This window comes from Vulpes vulpes, chromosome 5 (genome assembly GCF_048418805.1).
Source record: "Vulpes vulpes isolate BD-2025 chromosome 5, VulVul3, whole genome shotgun sequence".
In the NCBI taxonomy this organism is placed as follows: Eukaryota; Metazoa; Chordata; class Mammalia; order Carnivora; family Canidae; genus Vulpes; species Vulpes vulpes.
In genome coordinates this window covers 12050387-12071480 of record NC_132784.1, presented here as the reverse complement: position 1 = coordinate 12071480, position 21094 = coordinate 12050387, and the positions used below count along the sequence as shown (strand labels likewise).

Below are 21094 nucleotides of genomic sequence, written 5' to 3'. Positions count from 1 at the left end.
CAAAGCACACAAATCTAGAAAATACAAAACAATTTCTTACCGGAATTAAGCTGAAAGCATGTGAACAGTATCTTTAAAATATATCAAGATGAGAGACGCCTGGGTGGCTCACTCAGTTAGGTGGTTAAGTGTCTGCCCTTGGCTCAGGTCATGACCCCAGGGTCCTGAGATTAAGTCCTGCTCCCTGCTGAGCAGGGAGCCTACTTCCCTTCTCCCTCTGCCCGCCACTCCCCCAACTCATGCTCTTTCTCTTTCTCAAATAAATAAAATCTTAAAAAAATATACCAGTATTAAAGTCATGCAGAGAAACTACCCATAGTTTTTTAACCATAGGACCAATACCTGGTTTTCTACATGACGAAAATGAAAGCATGTAAAATAACATGCAGTTTATAGAATTCAAAGAAAATCAGGGTGGTTAAGAGGTGAAAGAGGCTATTAGGGACAGGGGACATTTTGTAAGCCAGGTGCTCTGGTGTCATCTACGGCAAGCCTGGATAGAATCAGTAGCCAGCAAACTACCCGGCGCTCTGGTGAAGTTTCCAGAATGAAAACCAAGGTAGTTCCCAGTAAAGAATGTAAAGGCAGCCCCTAACTATTCATTATAAAATTGCAGATCACTACCAAACCAGACACTCTCCATGCTTCTTCCTTACTCAGCAGGCTGGAGCAACATGTTTCATAGCTTACATTCCACCCTGCTTGTCTGTCTTCCCTGCTGGAGTGTATCGAAGTTCTTCTGTCTGCTTTGTTCACTGTTGTATTTCCAGGGCCTGACCCATAATGAACCTCAAATATTTGTTGATTGAATGATTGAGTTGTCAGGGATTTGTTTTTCTCATGGAATAAGAAATACAGGGGTGAGTGGTTTGGTTCAAGAGGTTCGTCATGCCTTCAGGGAGCCAGGCTCTTCCCATGTTTTCAGTCAAGCTCAGGGTATCGGGATGGCTCTTCTTATGGTCTCAAAAGGTTAAGGCTGCTCCAGACACCTTGTCCTTCCCCAGCAACTTGTAAGAACAGAAGCTCTCCTAATGCATCTTGTGCTGCCAGCAGGAAAGTCACTTTGGCTCAGGGGTACTGTCTCCATCTTTTGCACCTCAAAGCCAGAGGAACAGGGGTGGTGCTGTGACCCTCAAAAGAGAGGGGCAACCCTATGGGGTGTGGCCACTTCACAGTCCACTGCCCCCCCCACCCCGCCGCCTTACTGCCACCCAACACATGCACACAATCAGAGCAGAACCATCCTCACTGCTTCATCTCCATACAGCTGTTCTGTCAGAGGAGGACGGTCCCCTTTCCCCTTCCCTATTTTCCCCAAGACCCAAGAACAGGAGAGATTTAATTACTTTGGGGATAGGGCTTTAAATTCCTAAGGAAAGCAGACTTACCAAACAAGAATCTTGTCATGTTTCTATTTTGTAGAAAATTAAATCAAATTAAAATTTAAAAACTTTATTATCTGAATAGATAATACATGTACATGGTATAAAATTCAAAAGGTACAAAAGATATACAGTGAAAAGTAATTCCCACCCCTCTTCGCAGAGGCAACCAAAGCTGTCAGGTTCCTGTGTATCTTCTCAGACAGTCTAGGCATATGCAAGCAGATATGCATGACAGATGAGCGTGTCTACACCACATACACACACGTGTACACCCACTGACACATTTTTCTCCATCCCCTTCCCATTTTTAATAACCAACCCTACTATACCAAGAACCATGCAGCTTAGGGATCATCCCATGGCAGTACATACAGTGTGACTCTGTTCTTTTAAGTTTAACATCCCATTGTATGGATTCACCAATAATTTATTGAACCATTGTCCTACGTTGGTGGTAGTTTCCAACTTTTTGCTATTCCAAATAATGCTGCAGTAAAAATCCTCATATATGGAAACAATTCCTAGAAGCAGCATTGCTGGCTCAGAAAGCTTGTGCATTTGCACTTTTCATTGATATTATCCAACTGTCCTCCATGGATTTGTACTGTTCATACTTCTGCCAACACCACATCCCAGTGCTGCTCCCTACTTCCTGGTTTCATGTGGCTGAGTCATTTCAACCCGTCAAGTTACCCTTAGGTTCATGACACACTTTGAGTCAAAACATGATCTAATCTCTGACATCTGCGTGTTCCCTCTCTCTTTCCCCCTGTCTGGGGAGAAAAATCACACGTGGGAGGTGATTTCTTTGAAAGGTTTGAGACCCCTGACACCTCTGACATCCGAACCTTAGAGGTTAGGGTATAACAAACACAGAGAGATTCTCAAGCTGCTGAATAAAACCGTCCACCGTATGCAAACACAGCATAAATCAGACAAAAGTTTCAGTCTAAACTCTGCTAATCCAGAGATGCAAGTTGCAATTTAGAGAAGCTCTTTTATCCAACCAGAATTTGCTGGCCAACGACCCGAGCCAGACTCTGGGGGGACCGCAAGGTCCCTGCTTCCACTACACTTCCACTCTAGGGGGCTGGGCAGGCAACAGACTTCACAAAGGACTAAGCGATCAAACAGCAGCATGTGCCACCAAGGGAGACAACAGCGGAGAAGGCAGAGTGCGATCGAGGCCGCAGGCAGACACCGAGTGGGTCTGTAGCGGGTCAGGCTGCCTGGAAAGCCACTGCCCATGACCTCAAATGGACAGTGGTCCAGGAAGCAGCAAGGACAACAGCCACGGGCAGGTGTGAGCTCGGCGCATTTGAGGAACTGATGTAAGGCTGATGTGGAAAACCGACGTGGTATTCCCCACACTGGCAAATGAGCCATAGTCCAGTTACCAGATCCCCTCAATGCTTTTATACATTTATCATGAGAAGAGTGGGGACCCTGACAACATGATTTTTTACATAGTGTTTTTCAGCCTGTTGCTATGTGCTATTAGAAGAAATGCTCTGGACTTGGGGAAAAGGACTGAGAGAAGGCCTGGGGGGCTCCAAGGATGCTTCCAATAAGGCACCCCACCTGACTAGTGCCCAGGCACACAGACAGACGATGGGCACCTCACCATGCTGGGGTCTTCACTGGACTGCTGTGCAGTCAGATGTGCTTGAACCTTGAAGTCAACCCCAGACGCAAGTAAGCGCTTCCTTACTGTTCTTCCTCAAAGCACGCTTCAAACCAACACTGCCCCTCAGCCTCAGCCGAAGTACCTGTTAAAGTTTATTGCTAGCATATCTACTTCCCATGTACACCAGTCACCTGTAGAGAGGGCAAGACAAGGCCACGTCCGGGTGACAGAAATCAAGGTGGCCCATGTTTACCAGCCCGCGTGCCTACGGTCCATAGTGCCTTTTCTGGCAGGTCTGCTTTGGTCACTATAGATGTGATCCATCGATATTCAACCAGAGATCACAGGGATGGTGCTTTGCCAGGTAGTAGAGGGCTGCCTGAGGACTGCCCTGTCCTCTGCTCCTGGTTTGGGAGGTCCCAAGAGCTACGCTGCTTGCCAAGGAGTGCTTCCTCAGCCTGAGCAAGGCCTGCTGTCTGTACCAGCCCCCCGGCCTTCTGGTCCTGCTTCAGTAGACACTGGCAGGGCGTGGCTACCCACAGAATATGGGCAATGGACCGAACCCAGTGAAAACCATACACATGAGACCCTAACAAGAACTCAGGCCCGACAAACCTGCAATCTGCCCTCTCTGTTCAAAAAGGAAACTCACTCCAACGTCTCATCTTGGCAGTGTTCTCTAACATTTGGCATCTCACTCTAGTACAATGAGCTGACCCCAGGGACCCATGAGACCGAATCCAGGGCAAGGACAAGAAGAAATACATCCAAATGTCTTCCTAGACACCTTGTGGTCCACGAGTCTGTACTGCTCAGCAGCTCTGATTTTGGTTTAGATCAAGGCTGCCCCGGGTACTCCATGAGACGCGTGTAGGGAGGTGGTGCCTGACGCAAATGGTGGCAGAGAGCGCTAGGGTCCTGGGTGGCCGGCCCCGGGAAGGCTGCCATGTTAGCAAGCTCACGGCTCTGACAGAGGGGGCGGCTAAAGGCTTCCTGGGGAAACCTCATTCCTCCGGAAGCACACATTTCATAAAAGTAACTTAAGCATTTTTTTTTTTTTAATCCAGAAAAGTCTCTGCACTTAGCCCAATCCCCAGCCATACTCTGGGCACACAAGATGTCCTGGGAGGAACTCTCCTGAGTGGCTTCTGAAATGAAGGGGGCCCTTGGGGCATCACTTCAGCCTGTAAGGCCTGACTATAAGGCACGCTTGCTGTCCTAATTACTCACAAAGGCACCATCCACCCTGGAGGTCATCTGTGGCAAACATGCAGTTCTCAAAACTGCCTCTGGCAGTCTAAGATGTGTCCAAGGAATAGGAATGAATTTGTTATCTGTATTAGGCTTTGTGGATTATAAGGGGAAAAGAGATCTTCTGATAACTCCTATACCAAAACCAAATCAAATGAAATACTTTGCAAACATAGCCCAGTAGATCCCTCACTTTTAAAAAGGGTTATTAAGTAGTTCCTTTGGATTAGTCACGGCATACTTTCCCTGATAGCAGAGAGGCGGGCTACGGAGCCCCAGAATATAACCCGCTCCTCCTCCCTCCCGCCTTTGGACAAATAGACAATTTCATAACCACTCAAAACGTTGCTAGGGAGTGGGGTCTAAGAGTTTCTCAACAAGAAAACATCGATGTTTCCCTGAACCTGGAAGATTCTGTAGTTACACTGCTGTCCCCTCCCTTGCCCTCAGAGTGCCACCTGCTTTCTAGCAAGCACTAGCTTCAACTTCACGGGCTCCTTTCAAAAATCAGTCTGCAGATGACCGTGGCCATGGGAGCCGCTGAGGGAGATGTACCTGGCCCAGGAGGGGCACGCTGAGCACACGGGGAGCACCACTTCAACCACTGCTGCTTCCTCTCAGCTCTGGGGGCAGCCATGCTCAGCAGACCGGCCTCGCTCCCGGGCACAGAAACCAATGGCTGTTGGTAATCTGGCATGAGATTTTTTTAGGTGTGCCCATGTCAGATTTACTTAATGCAGACATTAGAGAGCTAAAAGTGAGCATGATGTTCCCATGACTGTACCAAATGCCCTTATTTGCCTGACATGCATCAGCTTTTATGTGTCATGGTCAGAGGTTGCCGAGCAGTCTGTGTGTGAGGTTTACACAGAACGAAGCACAAATGTCACACTGGGGTTAACTGAACCTGGCTGTGTTGCCAGATCCTGGGCTGCCAGGGCAGGAGGGGCTCCATGTCTGGTTTGGACTGCTCATTTCCTGAGGCCTCCAGTCTGCCTTTCCTGCAGAGACAGGCCTGACCTCTCCTTTCCCAACAAGCATGCTGGTACTCTCCCTGTGCGCTTTTCAGTTTCTAATTACAGTCGTACTTTATCCCACCTATCTCTGTTTATTAAAATGCAACTCCCCGTTCATTTGCAATCCTACCTCCCCCACGAAGTATCCTGGGTTTCTGCACACCTCCCTGCTCTTCTTCCTCCAATGTCCTCTGGTTCCTGCTCATGGCCAGTTGCTCTGGCATTTACCACATACTGCCCTGGACCTCACTGACTGGTGTGTGTCTTGTGTCTGCACTTAGTCCATGACCTGTCCAGAATGTGGAGCACAAGGGTGTGCTCATAATGAGGAGGGATGCACAAGACCACCCACGTTTGGCTGGGACTCATGTGAGAAGGAGGGCATATTAAGGGGTCATTTGGGGAGGTGTCCTCAATATGAGGCCCTGGTTTTCAATTTTTGGTGAAAGAAACTCGAGTAGTGTGTAAGAATTAAATCAACGGCAGCCACTGAGCTTTCATGCTTGTTGCTGGCTGGCATCTCAAGGAGCCAGGAACAAAAGGCACCAAGGGTGAGTGAAGGGCCCACGTGACCAACACTCACATGGGCTGGTCATTCAGCTAAAAGCCTTTGTTTACTTTAAAAAAAATCTAATTATCTATCTATCTATCTATCTATCTATCTATCTATCTATCTATCTATCTATCATCTATCTATCTATCTATCTCAGGCGACCAAGCTCTGAAGTCAAGTGGGCTGTTTCTGCTCCCCGGGCCACCTGCTGGATGCCTGAGATGCAGGGCCTGGGTTTAATACCTCTGTTTCCCTCAGTGCTTACTTCTCACTGGTTGCTCAATTAACATCTGCTGAACAAATGAATTCCTTTTTATTCAGAGAGTCCATACAAATACAGGTACCTTCATATGTGTGATGTTACTGGAGAAATAAAAGTTGAACTGATACAGAATAAAAACTGCTTGCGTTTCTTCACAGGAGAACAGGTGTTATCCAAGCCATCATGTTTACACCGCCTGATTCCGTCAACAACAGAGAGATGAAATGGAAGCAGATGGGAGGAAGAAAATATCCAGGTGTTGAGATTATGACACTTGCGTCTCTACTGTAGTGTTCAGAACCATCTCTCTCCATCTTGGGGTTGCTATATGGCGTTAAAAAAAAAAAATCAACGACATACGCTGATGTCTAGGGATTTTCAGGAGGCCTTGGCTTTCACCTTGGACAGCAGCACCTCATTCTTGCGGCCCTCCTGGAAAGGAAGCAGAGAAAGTAAGCAGGGAGGTGGTGACATTAGGTCCCACCTGAGGCCCTTTCCCCATCCTAGGAGGGACAGCGACTGATGGACTAACCACCCACCTCCTGCCCTGTCCATGCTGCCACTAGCACAATGGAACTTATGGGACAGGTTCACCTGCCTTTCAGTGCTAAAGTCACCATAAATGACAGTTGGGTTCTGGACTATCAGACCAAGAACTGGATGAGGATTAGGCACTGTCATTCCAAAACACTTCATGAAACCACTAAAATCCTCCAGGGGCCAGAAGCGGCAAGCAGACACTTAAGCCCTGATCTTGGACCACTATGATAAGGATGGAGAAGGTCCTTAAAGCTAGCAGCCAAAGGAGTGACAAAAGGCAGACCTAGTTCACACAGCAAGCAGAGCACATGGCAAAGTTCTTACTCTGACAACAGTCAAGATCAAGAATATCCTTAGCTTTAAGAAAGAAACTCACAGAAGACTGGGTGAGGGATACATATAAAAAAAAATGATCTGTATGTGGGACCCCTGGGGGGCTCAGTGGTTGAGTGTCTGCCTTCAGCTCAGGGCATGATCCTGGAGACCCAGGATTGAGTCCCACATCGGGCACCATGCACAGACCCTGCTTCTTCTCTCTCTGCCCGTGTCTCTGCCTCTCTCTTTCTGTCTCTCATAAATAAATAAATAAAATCAATCTTTAAAGAAAATGAGCTGAAATAAGTAAATAAATAAATAAAATCTTTAAAGAAAATGAGCTGTACGCAATCCACTACTACAGGTGCTGAGGGAGATTATTGAGGGAGGTCGCTGGTCCCAGCCCCTGTGTGGAATCTGATGTCCGGTGGTACAAGGTCCCCTCTGCATCACTCTGTACCCACAAACATGTTCCAAAGCTTCTCATTATGCATCCTCCTTCCCTCTTGTTCTCACTGGTCTTGACATCTTAGGATACCTCCATCTGCTGGCAAACAATGTCCTCTCCTTCCTTGGGCCATGTCACCCGGAGCCTCGTTAAAACTAAGAGGCGAATGTGGTAGTGGGAAGGGCCTGGAGAGGCAAGCTGGAGGGGCCCAGACCAGAGAGGGAGGCCAGGCCTCCAGGAGCCATGCTTCCCTGGAGATTCCCTTAGTGTGGAAGAAACTCTTCCAGCCTTGAACCCTCTGCACCAAAGACCCCCAAAGTCAATGTTTCCATCTCCCTGGGCCTGGCTAAGTGCTCCTAGCTCTCTGGAGGCCTTTTGTTCTTTCTGGCAGTGTCATGGCTCATGGCTGCAGTGACCCTGTTTTTTCTAAGTGCCAGTTCACCTGTAGGTACTTATCCTTCTCCTCAGAGCCAGAGAATAGCTAGGCTCTGGGCTGGGGGTATGGTTGAATTATTGTCAGTAGCAAGGTACTCTGACACTTCTTGAGCACATGTTTCTGGAGGGGGAGGCAGTTAATTGTTCCTGGGGGAGCAGGAAAGGAAAGAAGTTGAATAACGTTTGTTATACTAGTGAAGAAAGCTTTCTTTTTAAAAATGTGTTATTGAAAATAAAATAAAGTGAGTTATTAAGATTTGTTTAGGGAGATAACCTCCAGCCAAAAACAAAGTGTAGGTGGGGGTAAAGATGAAACAAGAACAGGAAGCCAGTCATACTATTCTATTTTTAACCTAACTTTCTCTACTTCTGTGGATTTTTTTGAAAATTTCCATAATAAAAAAGATAAAACAAAATGATGAATAAATACATTTACTTGTCACCCACTTCAACTTTAATTTATATATATATGTATATTGGGAGGAGCTATGTATTTTAATTTAAATTCAGTTTGCCAACATATAACACCCAGTGTTTATCACATCATGCTCCCTCCTTAATGCCCATCACCCAGTCATTGCGTCACCCCATCCCACCCCCATCTCCCCTTCCATAATCTGTTTGTTTCCTAGAATCCGGAGTCTCTCATGATTTGTCTTCCTCTCTAATTTTTCTCCACTTAGTTTCCCCTCCTTCCCTTATCCACTTCAACTTTTAAATGTGGCAAAATCAACTTAGAAGCATCAAATTGCTGCTGTGGGACAGTCCCCAGCAGGGACAATTCTGTGTATCACACAAAGCTGAGATGATGCTTGGACTTCTCAGTAAAGGCATCCCAGGCTGTCACCTGGTATTACGTTTCCTGCAATCTACTGAAGGCCTTTTAGGAAACCACAGAATGATACTCTCTGTTCAAAGCAAATACTGGAAAGGTCCTTTAGCATTTCTTTCTACAATAGATGGGAAAAAAACCTCCTTGCTTCTGTTTTTTTCCTACTGAAGATGGGAAAAAAACCTCCTTGCTTCTGTTTTTTTCCTACTGAAGACAGTATGGGGCCCACCATGTGCCAGACATGGTACTTTAGCCCCTCGACATTAGGTACTCAAAGTCAGCTTCATGAAAATGTATGGTCTGCATTTGTCAGTGCTAGGCTAGAATTTAAACCTTGCTTTGATGACCTTATGAGAGACTGTGATTTAGAGACATCATTAATGAACGTAATGTGGCAATTAAAGTGGTTTCTGAGTATGTGCTGTTCCCTGGCAGACTTGCTAATAACAAACCTGCTGGGATGAGCAAGCTAATGGAAATTCAGAGATGGCTGGGTGTCTCTAACCAGTGTCTTGATACCAGAGGAGGCAGGGAGTCAGGATGAGCACCACTGTTGCTCAATGAACGTGCAATAAACCAAACCCAATGAAGGAACTGCTAAGGTAGCCAGGGCCACACTCTGGGCGATGATACTGTGCTCTGCATGAAAAGTAACTGCTGCCAGCACAAGGGCCAGAGACCAGGATATACGGTGAGACTTCAGAACCCAGGAGGAGAAGACCAGGCAGGTTGGGGAGAGGCAAAGAAAGCAAGCAGAACAGAGAGGGTTCTGGAAGAAGATCCTGCCCTGGGATGAAAGTCTGCTTTTCCAAACTGATCTACGACACATGAGATCTTAACAGGTACTGCAAGCTGCAAAATAACAGAATTACTCTGGCTGAAGGAATGGGGTGGAAACTGGGGAGCAGCAAGCCTCCACTGCCACTTCCTCATGAACCTGCAGTGGCCCCAAGAGGGGCCGAGTTACCTCAGAGGAGCTAATAGGAAAAGCTTAAGATATTGGAACACTGAAGGGCAGCCGCTAATCTTAAATTTTTGCCAAGTAAAGTGTTAAAAAAAAAAAAAAAAGAGTAAATAAATACTATCAATTTTAATGTCAAAAAAAAAAAAAAAACCCAAAAGCCTTTTTTTTAAGGTGACTCTTTTAAATGATATATATTTAGTTGTCTGAAGAACATTTATTCCCCTTTCCGCCTCTTGTTTTGGACTAAGGAAAACAGGCATGGGGAAGCACACGAGCCAGTTAGGAGGGACCCACCCTTTTTCTCTGATGTGACCCTCCCTGTGCCCCAGGGAGGCAGGAACACAGAAAGCTTGATGCTTAACACATCTGAAGGAACCTTTTCCTTTGGAGGTCATCTTAAGCCTTCAGCCCTGAGAGCGTGTAGTGCAAGAATGAGCTCTTCCATTTCACTTTTATTTGCTTTGAATTTGACAGCTTATACTTATCCTCCTCAACTTATCTGCTTTTTGTTTCTGCTGTCAAAAGGGCAGTGCTGGCATGTCCAAGCAACATTTAATTCTTCTCTGCTGGGCCTTTTATCTTTCTGAGTTATTTGCATTAAAGGGAAAAAAGAGCTCTGCTGGGGAACAGTGGGTCCTGATTGATCCTTGCCAGCTCGCTCACTAGCCCTTCCAGAACTTCAGCTCCAACCCCTACTAACCACAGGGGGCTCCCAGACCCCGAGCACCTCACCCCGTCACTCTCCCACCTGCCTGGCCTCAGGGTCTCACTCCTGCTTTGCCCCTGACCAAGCCCTCACTCGATAGAGACCTCCCCTAACCATACCATCTCCTTGTGTGCCCCCGCCTCTGGCAAAAACTGAAATTCGTTTTTTTTTTTTTTTTTTTTTAATTTGTTTACTAGGGTTTGTGTTTCCTAGCTTGTTATCTGTCTCCCCAACCACAACACAAGCTCCTTGACAGAGGAAGCAGGTCTGTTTAACAACCTGCTATATCCCCAGGGGCATGGTAGGAGCTGGAATAACACTGATGGAAAGTGTGAGAATTTTGAAATGTCTGTGGGTTGTGGCCCCTAAAAGTTAAATTAATAAAAGGGGGGGGGGGGGAGGAGGAGAAGTAGGAAAGGAAAATAGAGAAGGAAAGAAGGGAAAAAAGTCTTTAAAAGTAGACAGGAATAGGGCGCCTCAATGGCTCAGTAAAGTGTCTGCCTTCAGTTCAGGTCATGATCCTGGGATCCTGCGATGGAGCCCCACATGGGGCTCCCTGCTCAGTGGGAGTCTGCTTCTCTCTCTCCCCTTGCCCCTCCTCCCTGCTCATGCTATCTCTCTCAGATAAATATAACCTTAAAAAATGTACACAGGAATAAAATTATTGGTATGAAGAGATCCTATTTTATTCTGTAGATCAAACACCTGGATACAACCTACACCTCTAGCTCCTCTATGCTCAGCAATCTCTACACTCACTGAGACCACATGGATTTGGCCTGGAAATGGGGAAGGAATTCCTGAAAATGAAGTTGCCAATATCCTAGTAAATGACAAAATGAAGTCTTCTTTCTGGAAAATCTCAAGAAGAGAGCACTTCTCTTTCCTGACCCATACAGAGTAACTTTGCCCAAATGCAGAAAAGGCCAGGACAAACACAATTCAGTGAGTTTAGGGTGTCAGAGGAGTGAGACGCAGTGCTAGATGCTCTCATCCCTCACTGGCCCAGCAGATCTCAACAACAAGGAAACAGGTTTGGGGGGTTTTGTTACTGCCCAAAGTGCACAGCTGGTAAGCGGTAAAGGCAGGGTTCAGACCCAGCTCCTCATGCTCAGAGTTCATTCCTCCCACCGGCTTCTCAAGGCCCAACCCCCACCTCAGATGGAGGGAGGGAGAATTTCAGATCTGAATATGTAACGAATGTTATTTCCAGGTGGCCTTTGATGCTATTTTATTTGTGAGTTTACTAATGCTTACTAAATGTCAGGTGAATGAAAATAAGACGTGATGTCTCTTAGAACCCTCAATTCGGGACTTGAGATGGGCCACTGAACCATGCAGTCCTGAACTACCGACATGCCACACTTTATGGTCAGATCACACTGCCAACCTGCTGTTTCCCCACGTGCAGACCAGTGGAAAACCAGGGAATCACTCTGGTTTTGAAAGGCTCATCTTGGATGAACACAAATCCTCCCACAGCCTTATATGCCCAGCCCCATCGTCCTCCTTACCTCCTTGAACTCCTTCACAGTCTTAAAGTACAGCCTCTGTTTTTCTAACAGTTCCAAGTACTGGTCGTTCAACTGATCTCTTCTCATTTTGTTCTCTTGCTTCTTCTTTTCCATCTGTTGAAACATTTTAGGAAATGATGAGGAAAGGGGCATGTTGTGATCAAGGACTGCTGGCCACACCCAAAAGGCGACTATTACCAATATAATCATGGACTTCCTTCCAGCATTTCTCTTCTGTACATCATTTCTGAGACTGGCCTATTTATTTGCATGATATTACATAGAGGCTTCTCTAATTTACTCAGGAATTCTGCATTGTACACTAACTGTCCCACTTGTGTGTGTGTGTTTACCATTTCACAATCAACAGGCTGGTGGTTCTCAACCAGGGGCTATTTTGCCCCCAAAGGGCATGAGCAAATGTCTGGGGATGGATTAGATGGCCACCACTGTGAGGAGAGGGTGCTACAGGTACCTTCTAATAAGGGTCAGGGATGCTGCTAAACATTCTACAATGTAGAGGACAGATCCCACATGATAAGGTGTCATCTGGTCCAAAAATGTTAATTGTGTTGAGATTAGAAAACTCCTATGTAAATAACTGAGTTCTCTTTCACTTAACAAGTATTTCTATGCTATTGTATACTTTATACAGTCAAAACTTAAAAACTACCATATTCCCAATCATACTGCTTACCCATCTTTCTAATGGTGGACAATTTAGGTTGTTTCCAGGATGGTGACCTCATAAATAAAGGTTGGATTTGGGTTAAAGAGACTTTCCTGAGGTACCTAACAGCTTAGTCTTTCAACAAATATTGTGTGGACACCCTGAGGACTAAATGTGATGGTGATGAGGCAATGTTACTGCTCCCATGGAGGGAGCATGCCAGAGGGGCTGATGCTAACCAAGCACTTCACACAACGAGCTCTGTGTGCAAACTTCTACTGGTGATTGCTTCTGTGAAGAGAATGACAGGGTTTGGTGATAGAGAGGAGGGTGGATGCATGACCTCTTCAGACCAGATGGTCAGGGAGGGCTCTCTGAGGAGGTGACATTCGGGCAGTGGTTTGTGCACTATCTCCAGAAGCACATGAAAGCATCACCCAGATGGTGAGAGCAGAAAGCTGTGGTGGCCAGCAGGTGCCTGGCTTGCAGCACGTGCTCAAGAGCTGGATGAAATCGCTGGTCTACTGATGCTTGCGTGGTGCTTCCGAGTTACATGTTGGAAGGGATTGCCCAGTAAATACAGGTTAAAGTTCAACTGGCTGCACTGTATTCAAGTTGTCCCCCTCTCCAGGCCATGGGTTGATCACCTGGTGAACTGCACCCTGGTGCCCCCACACCCTATCCCAGCCTGGCTGAGGGGAAAGCCCACCCCATAAGGACATTTGTCTGCCTGGTCTACTCCTGACTGTGCATCTAGCTCCTAAGTCACCTGGTGACCTAATCCTGATACCCTCTGGCTCTCTTCTTTCCACAGGTCTGAACATGGACACCTGTCACATGTCTGTGCCCATGTCTGGAATCTGATAACCTGCCTGCCTCTCTGGGGACTCTGGCTAGGCCCATCCTACACTCACCCCTGGCTTAGTGGTCGGCACTGCTCCTGTCTGGCAGGCTTCCTGATACTGTCCACATGACTAAGGTTCCTGCCACAATGCCCACTGCTGTTACTTCCTGTACGCCACTTCCCACAGCTGCTAGGAACATTTTGTGCTGCACTGGGTGGGATCTCACTGCTGAGTCCGTACCTCTTAAGTAGCAGAGCCTGGCTGATGGATCTCAGACCTTTCCTTCCTGCTCTGTCCTCCAGCAGAAAATCTGGCCATGACTGACTATGTCTTAGTGATATAAACAAGGTACTTCAATAAATTTAATTTGAACATCTCCAGGACCCACCATGGAAGGTGGCAGAGCAACCCTGCAAAGAACTGAGCTTGAGGCCAGAAAGGCCTGGGTTCAAATCCTACTTCAGTCACTCACTGTGTATCCCTGGAAAGACTTTTAAAATCTTTTCGAATGACAAGTCGCCTATTTGCAAAATAAGGATAATATCACCTAGATTACAGGTTACAACGTATATATGATATTAAATGTTAAGTGAATGACACATCACTTGGTTTATGGTAGCTACTCAATAAAGACTGTTTTATCTTCACACTGGACACCCTACAATGTACCTGGTAAGAAGTAATAAGAGTCCCCTTCACTCTCAGAATCAGGCGCTGATTCTCAGGTCTGAGTTTTATTTTCACACTGTTCTAGCAACCCCCTATACAGGCCCACCGTTCCCACTCCTTGTTTAATCCACTTCACACTCTAGGTCAGGAACCCCAGATTCTTTTGCTGAGCACTCGCCCTTAGTATTCCAGAGCTCCAGAGACTTCATGTCTTCAGGATGAGGTCAAAATGCCTTCCAGTATGTGAGTCTCTCTTCACTCAGAAACCCTTCTATGCACCATAACACCTTTTCTATTGCTTGTACACACTGTCAGTCTATGATCTACTCTATGTACACCTTGCCACCGCCAGTTTTGGAGATGTGTGTGCTCTTTGAGGACACAGGCTCCCATGCCACATATACTCTGAGCAGGAACCATCGTGGCATCCATGTAGGGAAGGCTGTGGTTTTTTAAAGATAGCAAAAGACATGCATTCAAATGAATGTTGTTCTGCAAAGACAGACTTCTTACATTTGAAGTGCCAGCCAATATTCAAACCTGACCAGGACCCTTCTTTCAGAACTATCTTTGCAGTCAACTGAATGAATTTATTCACTCAGCAAACAGTTCTTGGAAGCCCACCATAAGTCAGGTGCCAGGTTCGCCCTGGCCATGCACACATGAATGAAGGGATTACGTCCACTTCCTTCCCTAGGAATGTATCTCCTTGTAACAGGAAGGGAAAGCCAAAGGAAAAAAAACCCTCAATAAATTCCTAGTGTTCTTTAGTATGGACAAGAGCAGCTCTACGGGGTGTTTGTGTGGTTCAGTCAGTTAAGCCACTGTCTCTTGATTTTGGCTCAGGTCATGATCTTGGGGTTGTGAGGTTGAGCCCCGCGTCGGGGTCCGTGCTGGAGCCTGGAGCCTGAGCGCCTCCCCTAGGAGGAACATAATGGCAGGATGGCAAGGTAGAAAGGTCCATCACACTGAGATCGGGGCTGTAAAAGCCTGCAGACTAGGTTCTCTGTTGTCGTCCTCCTTCACTATACCCTTACCTAGACCATCAAGAAGGGCCTGTCCTGCCTTGGGCAGATGCACATGTGCAAGTAGGTCAGGTGCTGCCTTAGGACTGCTTTCATTTTGGGGGCTGAATAGTCTTGTCACTGGTGGTAATTTTTTTTTTGCCCCACTGACATCATTTTATTGAAGTCATTAATGGAGAGATTAATATTTTCTACAAGGGAAGGGATAGAAACAGCTTTTGCCCTTAGTTCATCTCCTGTGAGATGAGATTATAGGCAGCTTGAATGTTTGCCTCTTGTGAGTGGGTTTTTATGACGACAAATCCTTCGTGTGTTTACACTCTGGTGTCACTCACTGTACCACTCTGCTCCAGCTCCTGAGAGAAGCTGCCCTGAGTCCTCAGAAGGTTTTACTGCCAGGCCTGAGGACCACTCTGGTGTGATCCATTTTTTAAAGGGATCAAACGTAAGAGATTTGGAAATATTAGTGAGGACTCATCTGATTATAACAGTAGAAAACCATGGCTATGTCTGGTTTCTAGAGTCTGAATCTTCTTTGCTACTGTGAAGATGGCCCAAGTGCAGAGTCACAAAGTGATGAAAACTCTTTGCTGAATGATTCTCTGTAAGGCTATCTCTGGAACTCCCACAATGCTTATTGATTCTTCTTTTCTCTTTTGACTTCTGAGGCATAATATCTTCTTACTTTGGAATTCACTTTGACAATTATTTGCACTTTTTATAGAGGATTCCTGAAACCTAAAATGTTTTCAAGATCCTAAGGAATGAATGGTAGAATTTCAGGAACCAAAGATCCAGTGAAGAAGAGATTGTGGGAAAGAGGGAAAGCCTGCTGGTGAAAGCTGGCTTCCTCATCTATATAACAGGGATAAACTACTCACTTAGAAAAGCTTCTAGGAGGACCAGCACCATGCTTGGCCCACAGCAGGTGTTCAATCCATTGGGGCTACTGTTAAAAGCTGCCTTTAAACCACCAGGCTGTGGATCTGGTGCTGGCCATTGCAGGGTCAGAGGTATGCTGGGAACCCACACTATAGATACTGAAGATGTGTCTTCTGGACTGGGAACACATTACTAAGACAAGCAGAAGAAGCCTATCCTTCCCAAGGTCTTCTCCAAAACCAGTATGAGGTCCTGGTTGCACTATAGAAAACAAGCCCTCTCACCTTCATTCTGCTCTGCTTAATTCCTTCTACGATCTGTTCCATCTGACGTAAAAACTGGTCCCGGGCAGTAGGGGAGGCCATGGCTCTGAAAGGAAAATACGGCAGAGTGAAAACCAGCATGGAGGACGCTGAAGAAGGGGGAGGCATCAAGGAGTCTGCCCCGTGCCCAGATGATGCTTTTTTGAGACATGGTGGACTCCTGGGGGCCCTTGGGTCCCAGGCAGCTAGGGATTCTAAATCCATGGGACACACGACAATTAGTTTCATTTCATAACTGAATACTAATCTTTTCTCCCATTTTCTCTGCAATTTGCTTAAGTAATACGTATTTTCTTAAAGCAAAACAAAATGTTATTAAAATCAACAAAAACATTTGATTTGACATGCACTGCCAACAAATCAACATTTGATGATGACATGCACTGCCTAAGAAATGAATCCCATTTAGGTTTCTAGAAATGTGAGGATTTGGAGACACTGCTCAAGACTGGTAGAAATATTCTGAGCTTTTCCTAAAACCAGGGTCAGGAAACCTGGTCCTGTTCCTAAAAGCAGCAGCTAAATGAGTGGATTTCCTGGTGTCTGAAAATTGTTCCTTTCACTTCCTGTTGTGCAATGGGAATCGCACCAGAAGGATCAGAGCACTCAGATACAGGGATTGAGAATTATTCCAGAGGCTGATAGAGAGAACTCATCACAAAACTACTCAAATACCGCAGTCTTTCTCAATTATCAGGAATGATGATGAAAGTACCATTTAGAGAAATGTCACAGGGTTATAAGTCACTAATTGAATCTGATTCTTATCAGGGAGTTATGGCTTTTTTGGTCTGTTTTGAGTTAGAAACAAAGCCTAACATTTATAGTTTGTAATCCATTCAGATCTTAGTCATTGATCACTTGCCAGGGGATCAGAAAGGTTTATATAGACAGCAAGCCTTGGGGCTCCTGGAAGGTGAGTAGGCCACTGAGCATGCTTGAGGGCTGGTATGACCTGGATACAACAGGGCCCTGCCATACAATTTTTGGAGAAAATGAATTCTTATATGAATAAAGTAAAAGATGCACATTGACTTAAATACAAAATCTATTATTAGATTTAAAAAATCTTTTTGAAAATTAGATTATTTCATTATCTAAATCATAAAGCATCTCTATGTGCTTAAGAACTAATGGTAGTAATCTAATCCTAACAAGACAGAAGTAATATACAAAGAGTTTATAGTAGTGAGGCACAGTCAAATTACTTCAAAGTTAACTTTTTTCCCCCAGATATTCCTTGGTGTTTCTCAAACTCAAACACCACCATTATTTTTGCAAGAACGCAGAGACCGTGTAAACCAAGACACATGTGTACTTGGCAGTAAGAGTGAGAGTGTAAAGACCACATATCTAGCACCGTCTCACTCCTTGTACTCCTTCCCTAACATGAAGGTAAGCCAAAAGCACAGTGCAGGGTACACCAAGGTACTGACGGGAAGGAGGACTGCTAGTACTTACTGTGAGAAGTTCTCATGAATTGAGTTCAGCAAGCTAATCTGAAGAAGAAAGGGGAAAAAAAAGGAAAAACTGTAAGCAAAAGGATGAAAGATCTATGTGTGGCTCCAAACACTGCAAAGCTGTCTTGTCTCTGGACACTGCTTCTGAAAGCAGCACACCTTGTTTACAGAGATGAAAGAACGTGAGAAAAAGAGCAGCATGCTCTTAGCCCCACGGTTTTTCCCAGAGCATCGACCTTCTGACAACCCATGACCCCAGGAATGTAGGAAGAGGGCCCCTAGAAGGGCCAAAATTCCATATGAGAAGACACTCAGCTAACATTAGGGTCCTTTGGGCAGCTGCCACCAGTTCTTGTTTCCTCACCAAAAGTGTACTTTGTTTTCAGGGCTATCAGATTAGCAGAGGGCCAGCTGTGGGGGAGAGCGAGGATACCATGCCCATCCTGTTACTTCCTAATGTGGCCAGCCGTGGGGCGGCTCTGAGGACCTGCATGGGAATGCATCATTCAAGGCCCCATGGGGAGAACTCTCCCATGGAGAATGCCTTAGCCTGCACAGGCGGACCCTTCTCTGCCCCAGTGATATAGTTCAGGGAAGGGCTCTGAGTTCGGACTCTAAAAACCCAGATCTTCTTTCTGGCTGTGTCACTAACTCAGCTTGTCATTTACCCTACTTGGACCTCAGTCTGTAACATGGAAATGATATTCTTGTCCTTAGGACACCACAGGGATGCTTGAAAGCTAAAATAGCACTGGTGTAAATGCATTTGGAATAAAAGGCATAATTTATCCAAATGCAAAGTTCTATGTTAATATGGCTTGTAATCAAAAGCTCCTACCTCCCCCTGCATACTCTTTGTTTTTAAAAGAATGTGACAACTTTAAACACTACTGACGAAGGCAGGTGATAGGCTTTCTTGGAAGGGGCTGGCCTGTTGCTAAGTGAGGGTTGGCTGGCTTCCTCTCACTAGGTAGAAAGATCCCCCAGCCACTGTTTGGCAGAGCTATGCCCCCAGGGTCTGATGTAAATCCTACCAAATGCGCTCAACTCATATATTCAAATATTTATCAAATGCTTGATAAATGGGCATTTATCAAATGCCCATCACTGTGTAAGACCTCAGGCATAGAGAAAAACAGATCTCAATGCCCCCCTCAAGAAGTGTCCTCTAGGAAAACACAGATTGATCTGGTTTGATGGACAATAGCCAATAACGGTGATGCTAATTACACATGCCTCTATTTGGCGGCAGGGGGAGGGCAGGTAAAAGACACACCTGCGGTACTGTTCTCATTAAGAGGGTGATCAGTGCAGGCTGCAAGGTGATGATGAAATGGAAACAAATTCTGTTGACCTTGACGTGGGGGGGTAGGCAGGACTAATATGTGCAGGGAGCAACCAGACACAATGACCTTCACCATCATTTCCCATTCTGTCTCCATCATATCATATAGAGCGAGTGTGATGCCCTCTTTACAGGTACAGAAAATATGGCCAGAATAAAACCCAAATCTGTCTGACTCGAAAGCACATGCTCTCTCTGTTCCAGTGTGCTGCTACTGTAAAGACCATATCATTCCTTTTTTTTTCTCCTTAAAACATAGTGGCACACCCTGCTCCAATCATTTGTCGTCGAAGTGAGGGAGTCCTGAATCATGAGTGTATGTAACCTGAGTGTCAGAGTAATGCGGAGAGGGTGTGAGTACCCAGGGCAACCCCTTTCACTCCTGTTGGCTGAGGCTGATTAAATAGCTAGTTTCTCCATGTCAACTAGAATAAGCCTGCCACCTCTATTTTACTTAGCTGGTTCTTTCCTTCCTTTAAAACTCAAACTAGGGGCACCTGGGTAGCTCAGTTGGTTAAATGTCTGCCTTCCACTCAGGTCATAATCCCGGGGTCCTGGGATCAAACCCCACATTATGCCCCTCTCCCTGTTCATGCTCTCTCTCTCTCTGTCAAAAAAATAATTTATCCAAATGTGAAAAATAATGCACTATTATTAAAAAAAAAAAAAACAACAAACTCAAACTAAAATTTCACCACCCACGTCCTCTCCATGTGCACCTGTGTTGCTTTCTAGATGTCCTTCCTCACAGGCACCATGGAACAGCTGTCCATTATTAGTCCCATGTCAGCCCATGCAACTGTGCTACGGCAGCCCTGAGGTGTCTCTTACTCTAACTTTGTGACCCAGCACTGGGCACACAGCAGGCACTTCTTGCACTTACACATGATTACATCCTAGACACTGTTTCTCTGAACTTCCTGGGATCAGTGGCCCTGGTCTCTGCTCATCTGATTATTTTCTTCTTATACAGGTTCTTACCTCTTTTTCCAAATAAACCTTTTTATCATCCAGAGTATTATATAAAGTGAAGAACTGCTTGGTTTCTTTGTGCACTGCTGAAACTGTAAATGCAAAGACATTAACACACGAGTAAGAAAATGGATCAGAACAATCTTAAGCTTCCACTGCCCCAGGAGGCCCACCCACAGGACTGGCCCCACTGACTGGCCCAGCCGGGATGAGAGACTAAAGGAATTTGTCAGCATGTGGGACAGATGGGTTTCTCAGGTGAGACATCCTGGGGGTTGGGGGTGGGGAGGAGGTGGCAAGGATGAGGAAGCCACCATGTCACTTCTTCCTGCTTGTCTTCCTCCTCACTCCCCTCATGAACAGGAGCCACAGCCTATTCCCTTTTGTAATCCCTATGCTTTGCACATGCCTAGACAGCAGGCCCTCCAAAATATCTACTGGATGAATAACATGCTCAACCTAGGGCAGAATATGTGCCTAATAAGTGTGAATTTTCTCCCCATTTCTGTGCATATGACTAAGGGAGAACGTCTTATTTACCAGGCACCCAACATCCTTTCCTATAAAATTCTTCTAAAAAATTATTCTCCATCCACCTCTTTTTCTTCACTTTTCCTTATAGAATGACTTAGGGGGAAAGCACCCCATTCACAGACTGGGACTGGGCCATATTCACCAGAGGACATTGTCAATGGGGGGCAGCTAGCTTGTCTTTCGGCTGTGTGGCTGGGTGCCTGAGTGGCCCCCACTTGGTTCTGAGCCTATATGTCTCCCTCATGGCTCTGAATTCTCTTAACATATGGAGGCAGGTAAAAATCCCAAGACCTGGATTCATAATCAGGCTTTGGGCCTAAACTGAGCCCTCCATTTTAGCTGTATCCAAAGATCCTGATGTCTAATGGTCAAAAGGCACTGTCCAGACAACAGGGGGATCTGCTTTCCCAGTGGCTCTTGCTCCCTGAACACAGGTTCCCTCTGGAGCAGCAGGAGTTGGGGAGGAGAGAAGCAGAACAGGCTGTGGGCATTGTAGTTTCCTTGGGCAACTGCCACTAACA

At 45.9% G+C, this 21094-nt stretch overlaps 1 protein-coding gene across 7 annotated transcripts in view; it reads right to left on the bottom strand.

Annotated features, from left to right (window-relative positions):
* Positions 1 to 1436: 1436 nt before the first annotated feature.
* CCDC93 (CCC complex scaffolding subunit CCDC93) overlaps positions 1437 to 21094 on the bottom strand; it is a 95175-nt gene continuing 75517 nt past the window's right edge. For all 7 annotated transcript variants that reach the window (XM_072757574.1, XM_072757575.1, XM_072757576.1 and 4 more), the window contains 5 exons: positions 20049 to 20131; positions 17724 to 17761; positions 16224 to 16308; positions 11849 to 11962; positions 1437 to 6526 (listed from right to left, as the gene is read on the bottom strand). In XM_072757574.1, the coding sequence (XP_072613675.1) occupies positions 6473 to 6526; positions 11849 to 11962; positions 16224 to 16308; positions 17724 to 17761; positions 20049 to 20131 (374 nt within the window). In that variant the 3' untranslated portion in view covers positions 1437 to 6472. The remainder of the gene's footprint in view (positions 6527 to 11848; positions 11963 to 16223; positions 16309 to 17723; positions 17762 to 20048; positions 20132 to 21094) is intronic.